This window comes from Myxocyprinus asiaticus, chromosome 38 (assembly GCF_019703515.2).
Source record: "Myxocyprinus asiaticus isolate MX2 ecotype Aquarium Trade chromosome 38, UBuf_Myxa_2, whole genome shotgun sequence".
Lineage (NCBI taxonomy): Eukaryota > Metazoa > Chordata > Actinopteri > Cypriniformes > Catostomidae > Myxocyprinus > Myxocyprinus asiaticus.
Genome location: NC_059381.1, coordinates 20,129,001 through 20,156,240, shown reverse-complemented (window position 1 = coordinate 20,156,240; position 27,240 = coordinate 20,129,001). Strand labels below are relative to the sequence as shown.

General features: G+C 38.3%; 1 protein-coding gene across 1 annotated transcript in view; it reads left to right on the top strand.

Annotated features, from left to right (window-relative positions):
* The window catches only part of igsf9bb (immunoglobulin superfamily, member 9Bb), a 203,608-nt gene that overhangs the window by 95,734 nt on the left and 80,634 nt on the right, over window positions 1–27,240 (top strand). The window contains exon 4 of the mRNA XM_051678379.1: window positions 10,094–10,245. Within this exon, the coding sequence (XP_051534339.1) occupies window positions 10,094–10,245 (152 nt within the window). The remainder of the gene's footprint in view (window positions 1–10,093; window positions 10,246–27,240) is intronic.

Below are 27,240 nucleotides of genomic sequence, written 5' to 3'. Positions count from 1 at the left end.
GACAACATGCCAGCCCCTCAGGTGCCATAGTGCACTATTATTACTAATGATTTTCTGCCCTCATTCCACTCTGTTAAATCATTTCATTGACATCATTTTGAATGTTGCATGTGTGAAAGAATATTTGATGTTTGAACTCTTTTGTATTTGTATTGTATTGTAACAGCTGCCGCAGGATTTACACGAGCAGACAGGGCAACATGATGTGACTGACTGGTTTATAAGGCATACCGGTCTAGCCGTCTTTATAATCCAAAGCCAATTGTCATCTCATTAGGAGCTGCCGTAATCCTGGAGGGTATGGCGATGGTATAGGTCAGTACTTCCTATAGTGATTTTGCTACAGAATGCTGTCTATGTGGAGTTAATCTGGAGTGCATCTGTGCAATTAGCCATTCACTATACGTCAGAAGTGATCATGCAAGATAACAGAGGAGGTGATTATAAAAGGAGAATTACAGCATGAAATCTGTTCCCCCTATGAGCTGTTGTGTGTTTTTGTGAAGTGAATACTGGAGCCAGGGGCCAGTAGTTTCTAGAACATTTTGGATCATATTGTAGATCTGCATCAGCCTGAGATAAAGAGGGTTTTCACATTAAGATTAGTTTCAGAATAGCAATCTGGGGGCAGGTTGTGGCTTTTGTGTTTGTGCTTAATTAGCTATGGGTATCAGCCCATCTCCCTTTAAACTCTTCACCATTTTTGCTTCATTTTGTCTCAGCGTAGGTTTGGGACAGTACAAAAGCTCTTGATTGTCGCAGTGGTGCCATCATCACCTAAATACACAATCAGAACTGAGTGAAATTTTCCCCTGCGGTTTTAGATTACTCATTGTTAATGCAGGTTTGCTTTTTGCGTCGTATTGTGGTGAACAAGATTAGTTTTTCCAAAATCACCCTGTGCCATATTATCCACTTCTATTTTGAAGATAAATCTGAATGCAGTTTAGTGATTGAGACTGAGCTGCCCTTTTTAAAGCCGTGTTTATATGCAGACATGGGAACAAAACAGAGCCTCTTCCTGTAGCAGTGAACTGAGCTAGACTGAGCTTTACTCTTCACATTTGACATAGGCAGGAATGAGAGGAAGTGATAGAGACATAGAAACAGGAAGCAAGGGTGAGAGTTCTCAATATATGGTAATTTAATCAGTGCTTGCTGTTGTAACTAGGGATGGGCACGAGTACCCGAGTACTTGGAAGTGATAGCAGTGATGGATCATGAAAACACAATAATTGCATGACTTCAAGACTTCAAAAGTGCCACAACAGGGCTTAATTTTTATTTTTTATGATTATTTATGCAATACTTTTTGGCAGTGCCTTGCAATCCGACAAACATCAATGGAGGGCAACACAGTGACTTTCAGTCTGGAGCAGTAACGTCACAAAGCACTCTGTTTGAAGAAGATTAGGGGGTGTTTAACATGAAATGCCATTTTTAAAAAAATGTGACGCTCATGGTGTGAGATGCTGAAAAACAGTGAGATGTGATGCAATGGCCAAAGATGTCCAGCTGATGAATAGTGTGGTTCTGAGTACACATTGAAAATCTGGCACTGAAAATCTAATTTTGAACCTGAAAATAAACAAAGTTTTAGGATTTAGGTTCTGATTGTTTGTGGCTGAAGTGAAAAAGGTCCAAGTTTATTTATTTTTAAGTGTGCTCAGTACCAGATTACAATTCAGAAGTAATCTACCCAGCACTGCGTCTAACTATGAATTATTCAAAAAAACTAATTCAAATTTATGCGAGAATTAGTCACATGACTTGTTGGGGAAAAGTCACATGACACATATATACATTTTTTTATTTTTTTTATTTGTTTCCATTGTAGCTTATGCTATGTCTTCCATCCAGCATTTTATATGCAATATCCCATAAAGCACTGATAGAAGCACACAAGATGCTCTTTGGAACATTCTCAAATCATGCTAGGATAACATAGATCAATAGGTTCTGCAAAAACTTGTGGAGTCCATACAAGCTTTTTTATGGCCCATGCTATTATAAAAAATGGGGGACATAACCAAACACTAAGACACTTTTAAATTTATGTTAATTTCTTAATTACAATTTTCACTCAAATTGTTATATTGATAATATATAATTTGTATTAAAAAATATAAAAATTTTGTCCATAGAATAACAATTAAAAAGTTACACAGATGTATAGACCTTCCAAATACTCAGTTGACATTTCAGTCAAGTACTGGAACAGACAAAATGACCAAAATACCCATCCCTAGTTATAGCAAGGGCAGCAGGGGCTCGTTTGGTCTTGCTGAAAGAACAGTGCTGCTCTTTACTTCAGTGTTACTATTCTCATTGGGTTCTGTTGAATATGGCTCTGTAAAAGTGCTTTTAGCTCACTCTTTCCGTCCTCCTCCAGCCTCCTCTGAGGTTCCCCTCTCAGTATGCATGAGTTCACATTTAATCTGTGTGTGACCAAGAGTGTCTGAGAGATAAGGAAATGTGTTTTGGTCACTGATGGGCCCTCTATGTGTGCCTAGACTTGCAATTTGGTTACATTTACAAGAGCACCCCCCAAATATCCAAAATAAGCGTGGCATTTGTCGAAAAGCACTTTGCTGCAGCTCTAACTGGCTTTTTGAATGGCCTCTTATCCTCCATTGTTAACAAAGAAGCCATGCTTTATAAAGCTACATTCAATTAATCCATTTGTATCCCCATGTTCAAGTCTGTTTCTTTTGTTCACAGATAGAAATTAATTATAAAAAGGGGTTTAATAGGAGGGAAACACTTTAGTTAAAGTGTTATGTAAATCCTTCTTACTGGTTATCAAACTGACACCCCAGCAGCTAAAACACCTCTTGAAAGGGCATCTAAGGGGTATTTCTTTGTAAAGCTGCATTGGAACAATATGTTTTGTGAAAAGTGCTACAAATAAAATGAAATATGATCTGACTGCACTGATCTGAATCCTGTCAGATTTTGTGCATTTCCGCATGGATGTTACAGTATATGTGATAATGAGTTGAAATGCCGTTTTGAATATCTCCCTTGATTCACTTGAGTAGATCATGTGGCTATGGCAGCAGCAACATCCTTTGGATTAAAGTCCATATTCCTGTGAAGGTCACATGACTATAGCATGCATTTTAAAGCCAGATTAATTCATGGTTGAGTATAACAGTTATTTTGACCAAGACTTAACTTTAAAAGCTCAGGTCATTGGGTAAATAAGCAAGACTTAATGTTAGGTCAGATGCACTAGGGCATTTTGTTCATCTGCCTGTAAGTGTACACTATATACAGTATATGAGTACAATACAGTATGTTCTGAGAATTCTAAAAGTCAAAGGACAGGTAGTTCGTATTACATCTTATAAAGCGCAACAGCCTGGTTATGGAAGTAAAAATCCAATAAAATTTTCCATTATTTATGATAACTTAAATCTTTAAAGACAGGCCTACCGTGAGCTCCGAGGTTGTTATCGGATATGCTTCTGCTGAAGCCATCAATCTGTGTAATTTCAACAGTATTTAAAAATAAATAGTGTTTAATAGTGGAATTTCTTGTAAAGAACTACACTACCTATGATCCTGCAGAGAAATGATCCAACAATCAGAGAGTCGCAGCCAACAAAGTGCAGCAAAAGAGCTCTGTAATGACCGCCCACTTCCATGATGCACAGTGAATGCCGTAATCAAAGAGGTCCTCCTACACTCTCAAATTAATTATATATTTGTATTTATCTGAATATGTTGTGGCATATTGATATATTTATATATCAGAATCAAATATATTGATTCTAACTTTTAAATGAATAATTTCATATTAGGGTCTATACGCAGTGTTCACTGCTCCCTACTCACTGAGCATGGGCTGTCTGTTGAAGTCCACTTCACTTGACAAAATTCATTCATTTGGATTACCCTGCAACATCATCAAACACATACAACAATTGAGTCTCGCTGATCACGGGGTTCAAGTAAGATAACACAATATTCTCGTGTAAATAAATACAAATATAAACTTAAATCCAATACATCCATGTTTATACTTATAAAAATGTATCGTTATATTCCAGACTTGTAACCCTTAAGCTAAATGACTTACATGTTTTGTGGTTATTTAATAAGTGTCTTCGTAACTGTTATATGACCAATTGTTATGATAATGGATGTAATGGTCGCATCTCGTGCAGTTACTTTTACTAACGCACAACCACATAGAAAGCACACCTGAGGTAAATTAGGCTTTTAAAACACCAGCAACTCCTTTTGTTAATTTGATTTTAGCATTTATTTTAGCCACTCTATGTCAGTACTTTGGTGCTGGTTCACAATGACTGGTGGGTAAATGTCCCTCTTCACTTCATGTGAAGTGATGTATTGATGTACACTTATTCCATGTGCCATTTGGAGTGCCCTTCCAACTGAAAATGTACACTCCCTTCGGATTGGAATCTCCCTTAAGATGGCTGAATACCATGTGAAGTCAACTTTGGAGGACCCTAACGGTCGATTGGAACATTTACATTTATGCATTTGGCAGACGCTTTTATCCAAAGCGACTTACAGTGCCCTTATTACAGGGACAGTCCCCCTGGAGCAACCTGGAGTTAAGTGCCTTGCTCAAGGATACAATGGTGGTGATTGTGGGGATTGAACCAACAACCTTTTGCTTACCAGTTCAGTCCTTTAGTCCACTACGCCACCACCACTCCCTGACACACCTAAGGTGTCTGAAAAAGTGGGCTGGCACTGTTCTGGCCAAAAACAGCCCACTCAGACAGCAATAGGCCATCTGACCAACATATAATAATGACTAATGAACAGATAATGTGACTAACCACAGTTCACTTTTTATGTTATGTATGGAGGCTAAATCTGAAATAAGAGATTATAACAGATATAACTCTATGAGCAAAGCAGAATATACAGAGTACTGTATGCTCAAGGATGTTTCATTTACTTTTTACTACAGTAAGTGTATCAAACAAAACTCATTATATTTTAAAGATTCAAAGATCTCACAAATGTTGGCAGTAGTTCTTCCTTGGAAGTACTCATTGTGGCAGCTTTTGAAGTTGTAAATACAACATTTGGTGCATGAGTGTCACCACAAAGTCGTAATTACGATTGGGAAACTCTGGATTTTCTTCAATCAACGACTTTCCCAGTTGGGGGAGTGTTGATTTAAGAATCATGTCAGAAGCAAATTGTTATTGGTAATAATTCAGTTTTACTTGATGATTTTGACTGTGCAATTGTGTTTGTATGCATTTTTTGTATTATTAATGAAGAAAAACGATAACACTTGCCAGAAAATAAGACTCATTTAGCTGGTTAATGCAGCAACAAGCATATGTAACAAAACTATATTTGCCATCATTACATGTGGCCACACAAGTATGATAAAATAGATAGATAAAGCATTAAGAACACACCTAATGGCTTTGCTCTTCATTTTGTTGTATTGGGGCTAAAAAAGCTTTCTACTTTCACTTGTAATTGAAAAAGAGAGAAATAAATATTAAATTGCAAAATGGGTTGTTTTTCTGACTAAAATCACATATTTACGATGTCTGACTGTGGCAGACCTCTGCCTTTCTTATGGAGGAAGCAGGAGCCGGGTGAACAATCCACTTAAGACATTTAATGGACACTTTACAGTGTATTACAAAAACTTTGCTTTTCAGCAACACATTAAAACACGCACTTCTTTTCAGCCAGCTACATATAAACATAAAGACACACACACACAGACAGACTTTGTGCATCTCTCTCTCTCTCTCTCTCTCTCTCTCTCTCTCTCTCTCTCTCTCTCTAACTGCGGCTCCGACTCCTCTTTATCCCTCTCCTGGCTGATTATGATCATTGTCCCCCAGCCATCCCTCCTCATCACTCGGCCACATGAGAAAGCTCTTGTCAGTTTGTTTGTGCAATATACATCAGATGGTCTATGGGAATGTTGTCTAATGCTGAAACAAAAAACAAAAAAACAAATAGGATGAGCTTCATTCTTCTCCTGCCAATTAGCTCTCAATTGCGCAATGTGTGTGTGTGTGTGTGTGTGTGTGTGTGTGTGTGTGCATTCAAACATCTGCCTGTGTGGCCGGTTTTGCCACAGAGCCTTATTATATTTGCATTCTTCTTGCAATGTGGCTGTGAAATGAGCTTGTGATTTTATCACCGGCTGCTGGCTCATTGCGAAAGAGATGATGTCATCTTTTCTTAAAGCCTCTGAAATAGAGCGATAATTAGATGTTGTTGAAGACTAAATGTGTAAGTGCTTTACTTTTTCTCATCTTCTTTTGTAAAGGTGTGTGTGTAGCAACCTCATTTGGCAAATTCAACAGCTCTTTTCCAGGACTCTCTTTGTTTGCCTGTGGGTTTGCTGTAATATTAAAAGGGCATAATTAGAAGCATGCTGAGTTCACACTGTAAATGGGGATCAGTACAGAAAGGCTCTTGTGTGCTTTACACACAGAAGTAAAGTACTTCTTTCGATTCTGGCCAAACAGCTAAACACAGATGGTTGAAGCCCTCCACTCACAGTTTCTCAAGCCCAGCATGACTGTAAACCACTAAATACTGACTGTGTTGGAACTAAGTAGGAGCAATATAAGTAAAAGAATAATATCTTAATATCTTGCCTTGATATTTATGTATTTGCTCTAAAAGGGGTAAAAAGGGTCACTTTTTGTCACATCTTTGGACACCTGTCCAAATCTTTAAATAAATATTGAGAAGTGTATGCCGTGGATCAAAACTGTGTGCTCATTCCCAAATCAACATGTATAACATCTGTTGGAACGCCTACATTTTCTTACATAAAAGAGTAAAGAGTTTACAGTATCATTGTGAGTATGATGTTTGGAACAGTTATGTACATTTACACCAATATTATCAATTTAACACTTTCTTAGAAAAAACAACATGCAAAAAAAAACAAAGTTAAGCTAAATCGACAGCATTTGTGGCATAATGTTGATTACCACAAAAAATATTTTCAACTCATCCCTCATTTATTTAACCTTCTGAGATCTGAGTATGACTGCTGTGTGCATTTTCCATTTTCCTTTTTGATTTGTAACTAGTAGCCCCTAATAAACATAAGTAAATAAATACAATTCTAGAGCAAATAGCTTTCCAAAAAATTGATGGCAACATACAGTATGTGGTAATAACAAGCTAAGGAAAGTCAGTTTATTTTGTATAATTTTTTTTAATTATGTTTCTAGGAGTCATTTTTTCCAGGATCTAATTTTTTTATTACTGTATGTTTTCACGTTAGTGTACATTGTGTTTAGCAGCGTGACGTTTCACGATAAATAGCTGAAATTTTAAAAATGGCATATCGGATGACGGTAGAGACTCTAATCTTTTGACTCAAACAGGTTTCAATGTAAAAACGTGATTGGGTTTCTTACCAGATGTAGTCTTTTTGGCGTTTCTTCCAAAGACAGACTCTGCTGTGAGTAATAGTGGAATTAATGTCGAAAGTTTAACTCTTGACTGGCAGCACAGAGTCTCCTGAACTGAGATCAGTCTGTTTAAATTAATTTTAATTATGCGATGCGTATAGTGAAGCCAAAATATAACGTCCACGCAAGGCAGTTATAGGAAGGCACTTGCATTGAATGTGAATGGGGCCAGTCCATAAACATTAAAATACACATTGTTTCAAAAGTAGAGCTACAAAACAGTGTTAACATGATTTTAGTGTGATAAAATCAAGCACTAACCTTATCTGTGTACAGTTATATACGATATTGCCATTACTTCGTTGCCATGACAATGTAATGGCCATAAACCCTAAGTGATTTTATCACACTAAAATCATGTAGAGCAGAGATTTTATCACAGAGTAATTTTAACACATATAATGTTTACATCTTGTGGCTATACCTTTGAAACAGTGTGTATTTTAATTTGTAAATGCCTTAATGTAACCATGATTTTTAAATAAATAAGGGACAAGTTGAAAATTCTTTCTGTGGTAATCAACATTATGCTACAAATGCGATTTCTAGCAAGTATTCTATTTATCTGCATGCTGTAGTTGGAACTGATCAGTTCACATGTGTTCTCTTTGTACACACAGCAGCTGTAGGGCATTTAACAGAGACCAGTACAGCTGTAGCTGCCAAACAGGCCCTACTCTGCCTCCATTTGGCATTCTGAGTCAGGCATTTAGCTGAAATGTAGATTGAAAAGCAGAGGCAAACTTTGATATCCACGTCAATTAGTTGCTTTAGATTACTGTGAAACATGAGACAATAATGTTTTTGTTTTTTTGTTTTTTGTAAAACATTTAAGTTTTAATTAAGTAGAAAAAAGTAGACTTTTGAAGACATTATCAGGAATATGTTAATAAGCCGTTCAAAATGTGTGATGACAATGAAAAGATCCAGTCACTGTGTGAAGTCTAAAGGAATGGTTCACCCAAAAATGAAACTTCTGTCATCATTTACTCACCTTCATGTTGTTCCTAACCTGTAAATCACAAAATGAGTTATTTTGCATAATGTGATTTGAGCGCTTGAGCAATGGGGAACATTTTCAGTGAATATTGACTTAAGTTTTAGTCTGTCCCACACACAAAGCGTATCGTTCGGCTTCAAAAGACTTGGAATATAATACACCAATTGTATGGACTACTTAAAGCCGGGTTTATACTTCTGTGTCGAACCTACGATGTAGGCTGGCCAACGCAGTGGTTTACATTTATATTTATGTGCTGATGTTTGCGTCGTTTTGGGAGTACACAGCCAAAAATGCTATTGTATTGAGAGAAAATACCTTAATTTCTTAAATAATTGTACATTTCATAAATATACAAAGGCAATACAGTTTGTGAATTCAAAAGTATTTATTTAATTATTGAAGCATTAAAAACAAGTTCATTAAAGTATGTAGTACAGTATTTAGGTACATATTATTTATTTTACATGTTGCCTGCAATGCAAAAAGACAATATCTTAAATAATAATAAATAAATATTATGGCATACTTTGACACTCCATGCTGAAAATTATTAATCAAATTAATAAGTAACTGCTTGCTTGAACAACACACAATGAATTGCGTTTTAAAGCTTAGAATGTTTACTGGGCATTAGGAAAAATAGGCAACTCTGAACAGGTGCCTTTTAATCTGCTGGTAAATTAAAAGTGTTCCTTTTTCATAACTTTTGAAATATGATTATTTACTGTACACGTACTGTGAAACCTATGGTCAAAACATCATACAGATCAGAAAGCTTTGGATTAGAATATGATAAATATTGTTTCACTCACATGCTGTACCAGATACTGTGTATATAGTGTAAAAGACCAGAGAAAAAAGCACAGATTTTATACGTTGTAAACAGATGTGTCTTTTCTCATGTTTTCGCTTGTTCATGAAATAAACAGAATATAAAAACAGCAGATGCTCCCAAAAAATGAAGCAAGTACAAATACACTGTGACATGATCACTGAACAGTGTATACATACGATGCGTGGACAAAATAAGTAAATAAGTACTGTCTTAAACATTTTAAGCACTGTTGAGACAGTATGACTTTACATTTTACAATGACTTCAGCCAATCAGAGTTTACGGTTGGAATGACCCCTTTTATAAAACCAATTATGCCACCAGCCAATACTTTTTATATATTCTTTCTAAAATATCTTGTAGCACAAATTGATTCCCCAACTTTACTTGGTCTGTGATACACAACAATGGAATGGCCTTCCAGCCTGAATTATAGAGAATGAGAGTGTGATTTTAGCTACTAAATCAAGCGAAGGAGGCAGAGCAGTATTAGAATTATTAACAATGAGAGCTCATATAATCTACTATATACTAAGAACTAAAAAAGGCTGCATATGAATGCATATGGTCAGGAGTCCCTCTTATTCACAGGTGTGAGCAAATGGCTCAGATGGCCCTCTGAACTCTTATGGCTCCCATTAGCAGTGAAGAATGAGTCATGCTTTAGCTGTGTCTGTACAAGACACATATATCATAGCGTGTAATATTGTTATGAATTAACCTGCCCTACTATCATCAAGCTGATTTATTTCCGGGAAGATTGGAGAGCAGATTTTCACATTATTTCTCTGTGTCACAGCTCCCCCAACATTTACGGAAACGCCACCGCAGTACGTGGAGGCCAAAGAGGGCGGCAGCATCACTCTGAGCTGCACGGCCTTTGGGAATCCCAAGCCTTCAGTCAGCTGGCTCAGAGATAGAAACACCATACAGGACAGCAGCAAGTACAAGGTGAGCAAACACATCTTAAAATAATCTGCTGATCACCCTCTATGTCTAAATCTTAATCTTGAAAATATAAACTGGTTTTAAATCAGGTGCAATGAATGTGAAAGGGGCCAGGTTTTTTTTTCTTCTATTTGCAATGTTAGTCAAGGATGTTTGTGACAAAATCAGTCTTTTTTTTTAACATGACTGTCTGTCACTTACCTCTGTTATAATTATCAGAATGTCTCAAACATATCTTAAATCAAGTGTGCCATTGGGCACAGGGCATATGTCTAAGTAGTATACTGATATGTTCCCTTTAACAAATGCATAATCACAAGAAATGGTAGAAATTGAAATGGAAAAAGAAATGGAATACATTGACTGAAGATGATACTCATTTTGTATGTATTATAGCTTGTGGATCATCTTTAACACCCTACCTTAAAACAGGCTCTTTTGACCACAGTAATATTTAATAGTTACAGTGATATGCATTGGCCCACATTAGCACAGGGATATCTGCCTAGCTCTTCATTTAGCCTTCAAGCCATCATGAGATATTTCAGCCAATTTAGTATTTTACGGTTATCGTCTTATTAGATATGGAAATTAGCACCGGCTCTCAAGCATTTAGAAATGAGCGCCCATGCTGAGAGGGTTTCCTAAGAGACCACCATAGATTGGTTCCAGTACTAACTTAATTGAGTCATGTCTGTATTGGCGGAGAGAACAGGATGGCATAGAGTGAAGACATATGTTAGGCATGACAGACAGAGACTGTGCTATACTATCAGAAGGCAGAGTGTCATGCTTCGTGGCCCTGACAAATGAAAAAAGCTATATGTTTGTAGTATAGACTCTGGGAGTAGAAAACACGCTGTCTGTGTTCTTTTTAGCTAATATCCACTCTCTTAGATGGGAGAGCTATGTGTGTGTGTGTGTGTGTGTGTGTGTGTGTGTCTCTATTTAAGATACCGACTCTTTGGTTGCTGGTTTAGCACCTTAGAGATGTATCAATACAGTCAGTGAGCTGTGTCTAACTCTGTGTCCCTATGATTTTCTGTCTTTCTGTCTCTGTCAGCTCCCTTCTTCAGTGATGCCATATCAATATACATCAAAGTTACTACATGTCCAAAAGTATGTGGGTACCCGAACACCACACCCATATGTGATTGTTGAACATTCACTTTTAAAACCATGATTACTAATAGGGAGTTGGTCATCCCTGTGCTGCTTCCACTCTTCTGGCAAGGCTTTCCATTAGGTGTTGGAACTGTCTGCACTGTAGGCAAGTTACGTGCAATGAAAAACTAAAACACAACAAAACTATTATACAGTTGTGCTCAAAAGTTTGCATACCCTTGGAGAATTGATAATATATGTACCATTTTTAAAGAAAACATGAGTGAGCAGGCAAAACACATTTCTTTTATTTCTTATGGGATTCATATTCAACTGTATGTTATAACAGAATGGCACAATCATAAAACAAAACATCGCAACAAAGAAAAAAATGAAATGACCTCTGTTCAAAAGTCTGCATACTCTTAGTTCTTAATACTGTGTATTGCCCCCTTTAGCATCAATGACAGCATGCAGTCTTTTGTAATAGTTGTCTATGAGGTCCCAAATTCTTGCAGGTGGTATAGCTGCCCATTCATCTTGGCAAAATGCCTCCAGGTCATGCGAAGTCTTTGGTCGTCTTGCATGAACCGTACGTTTGAGATCTCCCCAGAGTGGCTCGATGATATTAAGGTCAGGAGACTGTGATGGCCACTCCAGAACCTTCACCTTTTTCTGCTGTAACCACTGGAGGGTCAGCTTGGCCTTGTGCTTAGGGTCATTGTCATGCTGGAAAGTCCAAGAGCGTCCCATGCGCAGCTTTCGTGCAGAAGAATGCAAATTGTCTGCCAGTATTTTCTGATAACATGCTTGTAACACATCAATGGAAAGGAGGAGGCGAGAACCGGCTTGATAATATAAATAATAGTTTAATTATAAACTGAACCAAAAAGACAAACACACACACAGGTGTCGGACAGCTGTCCGTAACTCTGTCTCTGTCGCACTGCCGTCTCCAGTCGGCCTTTATCCCTCTCGGGCTAATCAGCCTGATTAGGAGCCAGGTGTGTAGAATCATGACCCGGCCCCGCCCTCCGCCCTGCCACATTCCTCCCCCGTTCTCTCAGGCCGGGGAGCCCCCGGCATGACGTACACCCCCCCCCCCCTCCATTTCCCTGGTGGAGGGGGGGGGGGCGTGCCTTCCACCCCGTCTGCTGGCAGGTCATCCCTGTCTACCTGGATCAGGGGAGGGGACAAGGGGAGGGTAACAAAAAAAAATGTGGCACCTACACGCCATACACGCGATCGTACCAAATTAACAAAAACATTTAAAAAGAGAGGGAAAAGGCCAACACAGAGCGGCAGTGGGAGAGAGAGAGGAGAGAGAGAATGAAAAAAATTCACTTGCCGGTTCTCCGATACGCCATAGCCTGGTCCTCGGCCACTCCTCCACCCTCTAGTGGACAACAGCTGCGCCTCCCCGGGTGGATCGGAGGCAGTCCTCCAGCCCCTGGTGGACGGAATGCCCCACCGCGTTTCCGTTGGACGGAAGGGTCTCCCCCGCCCCTGGCAGCAGTTCTCCTGCTCCAGGCGGTTGGCCAGGAGCCCCTCCCCGCTCGCGGTCTCAGACCCTGTCGCATTTCAATGGCTGGTAGGGGTCTCCTCCGCCCCTGGCAGCAACCCTGACCGCTCCAGGCGGTCGGTTAGGAGCCCCTCCTTCCCTCGCGGTCGGCGGCTGTTCCTCTGCTTTCAGGTGGCCGGGCACCTCCGTCCCCGGCGGATCGCCGCGGCTGCTCCATTGGGGTGGATGGTAGTGGTGAGGACTCTACCACGGCACATCCCTCCTCCTTCCCGGGTTTCGGCACCAGTGTAACACATCAATGGAAAGGAGGAGGCTAGAACCGGCTTGATAATATAAATAATAATTTAATTATAAACTGAACCAAAAAGACAAACACACACACAGGTGTCGGACAGCTGTCCGTAACTCTCTCTCTGTCGCACTGCTCTCTCCAGTCGGCCTTTATCCCTCTCGTGTGTAGAATCATGACCCAGCCCTGCCCTCCGCCCTGCCACAATGCTGCATTCATCTTGCCATCAATTTTCACAAGATTCCCTGTGCCTTTCGACCCCCAAAACATTAGTGAGCCACCACCATGCCTCACAGTGGGGATGGTATTCTTTTTACTATAGGCCTTGTTGACCCGTCTCCAAACATAGCGTTTATGGTTATGACCATAAAGCTCTATTTTGGTCTCGTCACTCCAAATTACAGTGTGCCAGAAGCTGTGAGGCGTATCAAGGTGTTGTCAGGCATATTGTGACCGGGCTTTTTTGTGGCACTGGCGCAGTAAAGGCTTCTTTCTGGCAACTCGACCATGCAGCTCATTTTTGCTCAAGTATCGTCGTATTGTGCTCCTTGAAACAACCACACCATCTTTTTCCAGAGCAGCCTGTATTTCTCCTGAGGTTACCTGTGAGTTTTTCTTTGTATCCCGAACAATTCTTCTGGCAGTTGTGGCTGAAATCTTTCTTGGTCTACCTGACCTTGGCTTGGTATCAAGAGATCCCCGAATTTTCCACTTCTTAATAAGTGATTGAACAGTACTGACTGGCATTTTCAAGGCTCTGGATATCTTTTTATTTCCTTTTCCATCTTTATGAAGTTCCATTACCTTGTTACGCAGGTCTTTTGACAGTTCTTTTCTGCTCCCCATGGCTCAGTATCTAGCCTGCTCAGTGCATCCACGTGAGAGCTAACAAACTCATTGACTATTTATACACAGACACTAATTGCAATTTAAAAAGCCACAGGTGTGGGAAATTAACCTTTAATTGCCATTTAAACCTGTGTGTGTCACCTTGTGTGTCTGTAACAAGGCCAAACATTCAAGGGTATGTAAACTTTTGATCAGGGCCATTTGGGTGATTTCTGTTATCATTATGATTTAAAAAGGAGCCAAACAACTATGTGATAATAAATGGCTTCATATGATCACTATCCTTAAATAAAAGACAGTTTTTTTGCATGATCAGTCATATTTTCAAAATCAATGCCAAGATTTCACAATTTCTGCCAGGGTATGCAAACTTTTGAGCACAACTGTAAACAATCCAACAGACCTCAGTCAGGATAGACGAGACTGTGAGTGGTAGATGTGCAGTCTACTCAGTGGCTTGTACTATCTAAACTTTCAGGATCACATTTTAATATCACAGCCAAAATTTTCTTGAGTTTTTGTCAACTGGATTTCTTTTGGCATGACACATTTTTGAATGTTTGGTAAGCTGATTTGCAATTCATTAAAGGTATAGTTCACCCAAAATGAAAATTTTCTCATCATTTACTCACCTTCATACCATCCCAAATTTCTAATGCAGAATACAAAGATTTTTAGAAGAATATCTTAACTCTTTAGGTCCTTTCGATGCAAGTGAATGGTGACCAGAAACTTGAAGCTCCAAATATCTCATAAAGGCAGCATAAAAGTAATCCAGACGAATCCAATGGCTTAATATGTCTTCTGAAGTGATGCAGTTGGTTTGGGTGAGAAACAGATCAATATTTCAGTCCTTTTTTTCCTATAAATCTCAACTTTCTCTTTCAGAATGTGAAAGTGGAGATTTAAAGTTAAAAAAAAAAAATTCTCACCCACACCTGTTATATCTCTTCTGAAGACATGGATTTAACCACTGCAGTCATATGGATTACTTTTGTGCTGCCTTTATGGGATTTTTGGAGCTTGAAACGTCTGGTCACCATTTACTTGCATTGTACAAAAATACAGAGCTGAGATATTCTTCTAAAATCTTCATTTGTGTTCAGCAGAAGAAAGTCATACACATCTGGGACGGCATGAGGGTGAGTAAATGATGAGAGAATTTTCATTTATGGGTGAACTATCCCAAATTTGTCTTTCTCTTTTAATAATGGTGACTCAAAGCATCATGATATGTGTAACATTTCACAAGTTTAACAAGTTTAATAAAGAAACAAAGTGTGGTATAAATTAACAGAAATCTCTGGAACAAAACATCCACGATGGGAACTAGGTACAAATGAACAGGAGAGCAACACATAACAACTGACAAAGACAGAGCAGAGGTCAGGGGATTATATACACTAGGATAAATGAGGTAATGGAAGACAGATGAAAACAATTGGGAACAGCTGGCAGTGAATTATGGGGAATGTAGTCTGGGGAAACAGATGACGGGGCAAAACACAAGGCAAAACAATAGTGAATCATGACAATATGCAAATACTGTCATGATTGGTGGCATTTTGTTTGTGGTGTATTTAAACTTATTCAAATGGTATGTGTTTCATTTAGCAGCAAAACATTTGTAAAAAATGTCAAAATCTGCTAACTTTTGCTAAACCGTTGAATCCAGGTCTTCATCCTTAACTTTAAAGAGGAATTATTGTTAACGTACTTTCTTGAACATGATGTATTTAAGATATGTGCATGTAAAGTTAGCATAGTTGAGAAGTTAACTTTAATAAATGCATTTGTGTGTGTAAATAAACAGACAACAAGGAACTGGCATGTGCAGAACTCCACAGAAAGCTCCTGCTTAATTTCTGCGTATTTTGAATGCCCATCATTCACAAATTTGACTGAGCTTTCATCCACCATTATTAGTGCAGTTTTTTTCAGCTCAGTTTAACACATTTTACCATGTTCAAAACCATTCCACAGAAATCCACCTCTGTCTTCCAGCATTTTCTAAAAGTGGCCCCCAAGCTAAGCAATTTGAGTGTCCCTGCTTTATGGTTTAAACTCGTTCTGTCAGATTGGAGAAGTCAAGCAACAGTTGTAACACAGTAATCACACAGCCTGTGGGAACAGCCAATTAATCTCTTCTTCCATATTCCCCAGACATTTAGCACTAGCCCACTGTCCATCTCACTGTCTTTTCTCACCCATAGTTCTGCTCATTTTAACTGCACGTCATAGAGGCGTCCCTTAGGCCTGTTATGTTCACACAATGCTGTATAATTATGAGTACTTTCTACAAACCATATAAATCACCCTAGTTTTTCAGTTTTAGATTTCATCAAATGGAACATTTGTGATATAAAATAGATTTTACAACAGCATTGGAGCAAAAATGTACAAAATAACTGGCCTAATAATATTGTTTAAAATGTAAGTTATTCAATATTAAATTCTTGTTTATAGAACCATTGTTTTGAAACAAGGCATGCTGATATTCAGTACAACAGCAACACTCCTGCTCTTCTGATATTGCACAATTCTCTTGGAGAACACTCTTGCCGAAACCAGCAGCTAAATATGGGCTTTTTCTCTAGCTAAATATGGGATCTTTTCTCAAAAGCTGGTTATTGATTTCAGGTCATTAAAACCACCAAGCCAACATGGCAAACCTGAACATCAAACACTTTGCTGAAGACTCAGCAAAGAGGTCCCTACAGGAATGGATGGTTCTGTTCTCCACCTGAAAAATAGAATTTGATTTACAAGAGTCCATTGAGAGAGCTCCATCTCCTCTCACACAGCAGAGAAATGACAGCCTGTCAGTGACAAGCTTTGCTGGTGATTGAACACTTTTGTAGTGAAGTGAGATAACATCAGGAGAGGAACAACAGCATAAGTTGCTTGTTAATTTGAATGATGGCGAGTGCTTTGTTCAGTACAAATAGAACATTGTTTTGACTGATAAGATTCTAGTGTTCTAGTGTTTAAAGAGGAAAGAGTAAAATTTTAGCTCCGATATCATCATCTGTCTTGCTGGATATGCTTGAATCATAATGCGGTGGGTCCCTTAAAGGCTTTGAGGTGGCATCCAAGTCAAGACAAAAACTAGTCTAAGTGAAGTCTCAAATCACTTTTGGCTATAGTTTTATGAGAGCAAGATAATAACGGCGCATATGATAACAGTTTAGGAGGGTGGGAGTGGGCCTTTGATTACAGCTTAATAAAAGATCTTCTACACAATAAGGTTTTTTGACCCGAGGCAGTGTGTTATTTATTTATTCATTTATTGTGATTTATTAGACACATGTAGGCTCCAGAGGGTGTGTGTTGTTGTTGGGTTTGCAGCAGCCTGGCTGTCCATCTCCATCTGTGTAATTAGAGTAATTATGGAGTCTGGGATCCACAGCGGTTCTTCAGACTGCCGCTGTTTATTGAGTAAAGCTGCATGCTGGTCACTTGTAGTAAATGAACTGGCTCATAAGAGTCATTCATTCAGAAATCGGACTACACTGGTCGTGCTCCATGTGTCAAACTTTTTTAGCATGGTGCCCCATCCGCACTGGTGAAAGAATGGATATTTGAGAACCGTAAATCCAACCTAATGTAATGAAAGTCATTCACAAACAGTATTGTTTTATTTTTTATTTTATGGAACCGTTTCTAAATGGATATGTTGCTAATGCGTGTCCTTGAGTAATTAGAACTCTTTTAACTGAAAGACAGGGCTTCAATTCAGCTGCTAAATTGAGCGTTGCACTTTCTCCCATTCATTTTTCTGTGAGTGGTCTGTCCTCCTCCTAATACTGTTTCAGCTTACACATACATAAACTGTATATTCACATGTCTGATATCACATGAACTGTGTCGATGATGATTGATAGTAGACCTTGCTATTACACCATCTCTGATGGAGCACTAAATAATTTAACAGAGTGCCTTTCTCTTCCTTCCCTTAGCGGGTTGCATTACTTTAACATGATCATCTGTACTCATGCACTTTTTCTTGAAGTACTCCTTACCTGCTCATCCAGCAGCAGACAAGTGACCCTCATGTATTGTTAACCGTCCAGCTGTGACAGGGGAAGTAGAAAAGATGCTCTACTGACTCCCTAATGCTCTCCTGTCAGCTCTGTCTGTGGAGAGCGGCAGTACTGCGGATTGAACTTTTAAGCCATTCTGAGACCAGTTTTATCTGGTAGCATATTTCTCTTCAGATTATTACTGATGGCAAAGTCCATTCGAAAGTGTTTATCACTGTGCCATACTTACTGTTGTGAGTGAGTACTCTGGGTGTAGGACAAAAATTAAAATTAACTATCAGTAAGTGTACAACAAGATAATTTAGACAGTGTTGCTTGGGAGTTATCTCCTGCTCAGTGCTGTAGCCTCCTCCATAGCCTTGATGGTGAAATGTAGGACCTCACCATCTGCAAAACATTAGGGCATAACAGGGAGAAAGAACAAAAGTCTAACACAGGATGAATCTAAGAACTAATAGTAGTATTTGAAAGTTATGAAATACATAGTAATTAATCATTAGAAAAAAAAAACATATATATATATATATATATATATATATATATATATATATATATATATATATATATACACTGGTGGCCAAAAGTTTGGAATAATGTGCAGATTATATCTAGCAGCAATGACAGCTTTGCGGATTCTTGGCATTCTAGCTGGCAGTTTGTCCAGATACTCAGGTGACATTTCACCCCACACTTCCTGCAGCACTTGCCATAGATGTGGCTGTCTTGTCGGGCACTTCTCACGCACCTTACAATCTAGCTCAGGGGTCGAGAACCTTTTTTCACTGAGGAGCCAATTTGTTTTATTTTTGGTTGATGCATTTTTTTCTAATGAGCCATAGCACAAACTAATAATTTACTATTTTCAAAAAAAGTTTTTCAATAAAATAAAATGTATATTATGCCCATAGACTACTCAGAAGCACAAAAAGAAAACAAATATGCAACAATTAATAGGTAACATGTTGAGAGTACACATGTTTGTGCGGGTCTTCATAAAATTACTTCATTTTCAATTGTTCATGAAAAAGTTAGCTTCTCTTTTTGGCTGGGCGATATGTAAAAAAATATTTGAAAGATAATTGCCTTAAAATATATTGCGATATCTGATTATATCGTCAACCCCCTTGCTGAGGGTCAGTGAATATTTTTGCTTTATTGATTTTGCTTTAAAAATTAAATACATTTATTGAAACATGAAAAATGTAAACAAAATACATTTCTAAATTCAAATTGCACTTTAAACGAATTGAAAAAGCAATTAAAATAACGAAGTGATTAAAAAATCTTATATATAACCACCTCCCCGAATCCAAACATTTACCCTCTCCAACGGCCCCATTTGCCATCACGCAAGTATCAGTCAGCTGTTGAAAAAGTATTTTCGACAGGTGAAAAATTACTAATAGCCTACCAATTAAGAACTAAAGACAATTATAAATGTAAAGATAATAATCATAATAATCATAATAAATAAGCCTAATAAATTCCCACGTGTTCCCAAAGAAATGCTGCCAAATTTGTGTTCTTGTCAAATGTGTTTGTATTGCGTTTTGGTAATACAGTTTATGCTGCCTAAAGAAAAGAAAATAGCACTAAATTTTAGGTTCAAGGTGTCTTATATTATTTTATTATTTAATCACTACCATCTTTGTTTCTTTAATACAAATATATATATTATATATAACAGAGTTGCGTTCACAATGTGTAAGAGCGAACTGCTCCATGGAAATAAAGCGAAACTCACAGCACCTTCTGAGATGATCGGAGATCATTTGCAGCATTCTCATAGATGACATTATTTTTCAGACGAATGAAACAGAGAAAAAGGAGTGATAACTCTTTTGTGTTCCATGAGACAGGGCTGCACTCCTCAGAACAAACAGTGAATCAGACACAAGCAATGACGGCTTTTCTTTTGTCTGTTTTTATATAATAAAAATATAATAAAGTTTCTTCAAGCGTGTGTCTTTGTAACTAACAGCATTTCTTATCATGTGTCACTCCGAGACGTCTTACAGGTCACCCGCCTGTTGCAGGTAGATGAGCAAAATTGCTTGCGCATGAAATACCTGCATATACCTGCATTTGGACAAGGAGCTCTGGAACTGGATTGAGGCTCGTTGCATTTGACGGGTGCTATTTCACACCCTGGGCGCACAAAAAATAAAAAACATTTGTAAAATCGCTCGTAGAAAATGCTCTTAACAGCTAAGATCATTAGTTATTGGCAAGCGAGGCCCAGAACTCTATGCATGTGCGTGTCTTGGAGTAGCGCTTTCATTGCACTCGCGAACAGCGGAGCTCACTGCTCAAACACACCCACACTTTCTGCAGGAAAATTATACCTAGCCTCTTGATTTTTAACAAAGAGCCACTTGTGGCTCGCAAGCAGTAGGTTCCCGATGCCTGGTCCAGCTGATCTCACAAAAGCTCAATGGGGATAAGATCCATAACACTCTTTTCCAATTATCTGTTGTCCAGTGTCTGTGTTTCTTTGCCCACTCTAACCTCTTCTCTTTGTTTTTCTGTTTCAAAAGTGGCTTTTTCTTTGCAATTCTTCCCATAAGGCCTGCACCCCTGAGTCTTATCTTTACTGTTGTACATGAAACTGGTGTTGAGCGGGTAGAATTCAATAAAGCTGTCAGCTGAGGACATGTGAGGCATCTATTTCTCAAACTAGAGACTCTGATGTACTTATCCACTTGTTTAGTTGTACATCTGGCATTCCACATCTCTTTCTGTCCTTGTTAGAGCCAGTTGTCCTTTGTCTTTGAAGAGAGTAGTGTACACCTTTGTATGAAATATTCCGTTTTTTGGCAATTTCAAGCAATGTATAGCCTTCATTCCTCAAAACAGTGATTGACTGACGAGTTTCTAGAGAAAGATGCTTCTTTTTTTTTGTTGCCAATTTTGACCTAATATTGACCTTAAGACATGCCAGTCTATTGCATACTGTGGCAGCTCAAAAACAAACACAATGTTAAGCTTCATTTAATGAACCAAATAGTATTCAACTGTGTTTGATATAATGGCAAGTGATTTTCTTGTACCAAATTTGCAATTTAGGATGATTACTCAAGGATAAGGTGTTGGAGTGATGGCTGCTGGAAATGGGGCCTGTCTAGATTTGATCAAAAATGACTTTTTTCAAATAGTGATGGTGCTGTTTTTTACATAAGTAATGTACTGACTATACTTTGTGATCAGTTGAATGCCACTTTGGTGAATTAAAGTACCAATTTCCTTCCGAAACAGCAAAATCTGTTCATTATTTTGGCCGCCAGTGTATATATATATATATACAGTTGAAGTCAGAAATTTACATACACTTAGGTTGAAGTCATTAAAACTAATTTTTTAACCACTCCACAGATTTAATATTAGCAAACTGTAGTTTAGGCAAGTCGTTTAGGACATCTACTTTATGCATGACATGAGTAATTTTTCCAACAATTATTTACAGACAGATTGTTTCACTTCTAATTGACTATATCACAATTCCAGTGGGTCAGAATACACTAAGTTAACTGTGCAATTAAGCAGCTTGGAAAATTCCATAAAATGGTGTCAAGCCTTTAGACATTAGCCAGTTAGCTTCTGATAGGAGGTGTACTGAATTGGAGGTGTACCTGTGGATGTATTTTAAGGCCTACCTTCAGACTCAGAGCCTTTTTACTTGACATCATGGGAAAATCAAAAGAAATCAGCCAAGACCTCAGAAAAAAAAATTTGTTGACCTCCACATGTCTGGTTCATCCTTGGGAGAAATTTCCTAATGCCTGAAGGTACCACGTTCATCTGTACAAACAATAGTATGCAAGTATAAACACCATGGGACCACGCAGCCATCATACCGCTCAGGAAGGAGACACGTTCTGTCACCTAGAAATGAACGTAGTTTGGTGCGAAAAGTGCAAATCAATCCCAGAACAACAGCAAAGGACCTTATGAAGATGCTGGAAGAAACAGGTACCTGTAGACAATTATCTATATCCACAGTAAAACAAGACCTAGATCAACGTAACCTGAAAGGCTGCTCAGCAAGGAAGAAGCCACTGCTCCAAAACTGCCATAAAAAAGCTAGACTACAGTTTGCAAGTGCACATGGGGACAAAGATCTTACTTTTTGGAGAAATGTCCTCTGGTCTAATGAAACAAAAATTGAACTGTTTGGCCATAATGACCATCGTTATGTTTGGAGGAAAAACGGTTAGGCTTGCAAGCCAAAGAACACCATCCCAACCGTGAAGCATGGGGGCGGCAGCATCATGTTGTGGGGGTGCTTTGCTGCAAGAGGGACTGGTGCACTTCACAAAATAAATGGCATCCTGAGGAAGGAAAATGATGTGGATATATTGAAGCAACATCTCAAGATATCAGCCAGGAAGTTAAATCTCGGTCACAAATGGGTCTTCCAAATGGACAATGACCCCAAGCATACCTCCAAAGTTGTGGCAAAATGGCTTAAGGACAACAAAGTATTGGAGTGGCCATCACAAAGCCCTGACCTCATTCCGACAGAAAATTTGTGGGAAGAACTGAAAAAGCGTAAGGAGGCCTACAAACCTGACTCAGTTACACCAGTTCTGTCTGGAGGAATGGGCCAAAATTCCAGCAAATTTTTGTGAGAAGCTTGCGGAAGGCTACCCAAAATGTTTGACCCAAGTTAAACAATTTAAAGGTAATGCTACCAAATATTAACAAAGTGAATGTAAACTTCTGACCCACTGAGAATGTGATGAAATAAATAAAAGCTGAAATAAATAATTCTCCCTACTATTATTCTGACATTTCACATTCTTAAAATAAAGTAGTGATCCTAACTGACCTAAGACAGGGAATGTTTTCTACGATTAAATGTCAGGAATTGAGAAAAACTGAGTTTAAATGTATTTGGCTAAGATGTATGTAAACTTCAAATGTATGCAGTGGCAAGAAAAAGTGTGTGAAGTTGGTTTTCTGTATTATTTAGTAATAAAATGTAATTGCATCTTCATCAAAGTCACAAGTATAGACAAATACAAAATGCTTAAGCTAACAACACACAACAATTAGAATCTTTCTTGTCTTTATTGAACACATCCCATTAAACATTCACAGTGCTGTGGAATTTAATAACTGGTCGATCCTCCTTTGGCAGCAGTAACCACAACCAAGCTTTTCCAGTAGCTGCGGATTAGACCTGCGCAACTTTCAGAAGGAATTTTGGACCATTCTTCCTTACAGAACTGCTTCAGCTCAGTCATATTCTTAAGATGTCTGGTGTGAATGACTCTCTTGAGGTCATTCCACAGCATCTCTATTGAACTGTTGTCTGGGCTCTGACTGGGCCACACAACAAAACGTGGATTTTCTTTTTTTTGAAGCCATTCTGTAGTGGATTTACTTTAATGTTTAGAATCATTGTCCTGCTGCATCACCCAACTTCTACTGAGCTTCATCTGGCACACAGCCACCCTGACATTATCCTATAGGATAGCTTGATAAACTTGGGGATTCACTTTTGCCTCGATGATGACAAGTGTTCCAGGCCCCAAAGCAGCCCTGAAATCATGATGCTCCCTCCACCGTTCTTCACCGTTGGGATGATTTTTTCATGTTAGTATGCGGTGCCCTTTTTACAACATATATAGTGCTGCATGTTCTTCCCAAACAATTTAAGCTTTGTTTATTCAGTCTGCAAAACATTTCCTTGTTGCGCTGTGGAGTGTCAAGGTGGTCCTTGGCAAACTTCATGCACGCAGCATTGTTTTTGTTGGAAAGCAGCAGCTTCTTTTGAGTTGACCTGCCATAGACACCATGCCTGTTTAATGTTTTTCATATGGTAGACTCATGAGCAGAGATGTTAACCACTTCCAGTGATTCCTTGAAGTCTTTAGCTGTCACTCTATGGTTCTTATGTATCTCACTGAGCATTCTGCGGTGTGCCCTTTGAGTCATCTTGTCTGGACGGCCACTTATAGGGAGAGTAGCCACAGTACTAAATCGTCTCCATTTATATACATTCTGTCTAACTGTAGAAAGATGAATATCTACGCAAGATAGTTTTGTTACCCTTTTCAGCTTTATGCAAACAACATTTCTTGATCTTAGGTCTTCTGAGATCTCTTTTTTTGCGAGGCATCACCCACATCAGCAGATGCTTCTTTTTTCTTTTTTGTGTGCTTTTTATAAGTAGCTCTAACCCACACATTCAGTCTTGTTTCATTAATTGTATGCCAGGTTTGCCAACTCCAGACTCTAATTAGCTTTTGTTGATGTTATTAGCCTAGGGGTACAGATACTTTTTTCCAACCTACACTGAATATTTGAATAATATATTCAATATGTACAAGAACAATACAATAATTTGTGTGTTATTGGTTAAAACAGATTGTGTTTGTACATTATTGTAACTTAGATGAAGATCAAACCAGATTTTATGACAAATTTATACATAAGTGCAATAAATAAATAATAATAAATAATTATAATAAATAATTCCAAAGTATGCATACATTTTCTTGCCACTATATATATATATACATACATACACATATATATCATTGGTTGCTTTTTCGGACCATGAAAGAAAACAATAATAATATGCATGTAAAGAAATGTCTCCATTCATAAATATGTGATTTAATGAAGGCTGAATCAAATAGTGAAGTATATGGTGATTATTGAATACAATATACATGCATGTCTGGGGTGGGGCTAAATGAATAATCTCTGTTATTGCATTCCTGGCATGGGCCAGACCCTCAGTCACTCCTCAGATAACATACATATTACTTGGGGTGACCAGATTCCTCTGTGTGGAAAACAGGGCCTCCATGGGCAATGGAAAAGTGACCTCCACAAATCTCATACCTCACTTTACTAGGCTCTGACAGTGACTCCTTTTTCAGAAATATAGGCTGCGTCCGAAACCAAAGGTAGCTGCCTTGTTGTGTCTCTGACCTATCAGTCAATGACTCAACAGACAGCGTTTGTGTATGAAGATACCTCCAAGAAACTGGTTTTGGACAGGCTACTGAGGCAGCATAACATCACATCGTTGCTAAGATACCAGCAACTGATTATTGCCATCTGGTGTCCACTAAAGGAATCGCATCTGCTTCATTCGGGTCAACCGAATCACAATGGTCTAATAATCTTGAACAAAATCAAGAGAGTTTTGGCGATAACCAAGTGTATATTTAATAATCAGAAATTGGAAAGAGTGAATAAAAGCATACATTTATACACAAATTGGCTATCAACTGCGTCTTCGGCTGCCATTTTTTTCTCTTCAGCTCAACCGTTGTAGAACTGCACGCATAGGATTGCGGGATTTCATAGGCATTCAGAAATCGATCAGATGAAAGTATCTGAGTAGACAGGTTGTGACACAATCATTGGATTCAGATGCGCCTTGGTCCCTTCGTACCTTTGTATACAGCCTCCGGATTTTCCTGGTTTCGGATGCAGCCATAAACTCTTTTTGAAGATCCTCATTAAATAAACATGCACGCTTCTCTGACAAATCTCCATCCGCAACTTGATCAGCATGCTCTCTCACACTGACTGACCCCTTAAATCAGTTCACTAAACATACATTTATTGATAGGGAATTGTAATTGGATAGTTTAATCGTTTACTTCAAAATATTAAATGGTGTGATTTTATTGGTTCTGACAAGTAATTGGCTACGTTTGTTTAAGCTATTCTCGGCAAAAAACAAAAAAAAACAAAAAACAGGTTAACCCTGGAGTTAGTGTAAACAGTATGGACCACCTTACATCTTATAGCTTAGACCTGGTGCAAGGCATTGCAATCTCATATGTGATTGTTTGGTATAACCTATTTGGTGCTACTGGTCAAATAGGTTGCATACATAACTGCCACTTTATTTCGAAATGGACTATTACCTTGATGACGTGTTGTGGCATGTAAAACTTTCATGTCATATATTGGCACATTGTTTCTTGTTTGAAGTCAACATGAAACTGCATTTGCAACCATTTTACTTCTGTAATGTTGTGACATATTTCAAAGTGAAACAGATTGTTCTATGAGAAAGAAATGTAGGGTGGGACTTGATTTTAACCATCAAGACTTGAATGGATTGTGAAAGGTGGTCGTAATATAACAAAATGGAGCCAGACCGGAGCCAGAGCTGGAGGACTAATCCCCACCTGAAACACCACCATCACTAACTTTTGAGGAGGATTTTTCACCTGATTTATTGAGGCTGAAGTTCAAGTTTAAGCTCAAGACCACCTTCAGTAGATGTATCCCAATGGTAACATCTCTTTTTCAAATCGAATTCTATTGGTATTTATATGTTTAGATATATTGTAACAGCGGTTGAGGGGTTTGAAATCTTAGCTCAGGCTTTGGTGAGGAATCGCCTCCCAGGATCACGTTTTGAATGACCCTTCATTTTATATAACCCTGCATTGCCCATCAAGTGGGTAAAAATGTGATTTGGAATTCTCTGTGGGACAATGAGAGCTGGGGTCACAGGTCAGCACAAAAGGCTATGTTGTGTCTTGAGCATGCTGTGGTAATCCCTTCTTTAGATACTTTGAAAGGGATTGGTGTCAGCATATTTCTCCTCACCTGCCCCTCTGCCACCAGAGACACAAGCTTATTCAAAGTAAATCAATTATTCATATATCACGTTTGTGTCTGCTCTCACTCTCTGAGAGTACATACTGTACAATGTGCAGGATTCAAGGCTGAAACAAGCAGAAACACTCTCCAATCTTAAGCACTGCCTTGTCTTGAATGAAAATTGTGAAATCAAGACAGCAAGCTAACTATCAAAGCTTGAAAGAGTTCAGAGAGGATCCTTATTAATGAATTATGACTTGCATGTTTTATGTGCCCTATCATTTCAGATTAGTGAAAAGACAGAGAGTAGCCTTTTTTAGAATTTTCTACACTGAAAAGTCCAATATGATTAGAACAAGAAAGATAGAAAGATAAAGTGACAATAATATTTCACTGTCATGTCCTAATATAAGAAATGTTTGCAAAAAAAAAAAAAAAAAGTGGCATTATATATAGTATAAAACAAATACAGAATATAATGTATATAGGGCCATATCATACAATATAACTATATACACTGTGTATCGTAATATATACTGTAACTGTATTTGTGTGTGTGTGTGTGTGTGTGTGTGTGTGTGTGTGTGTGTGTGTGTATATATATATAT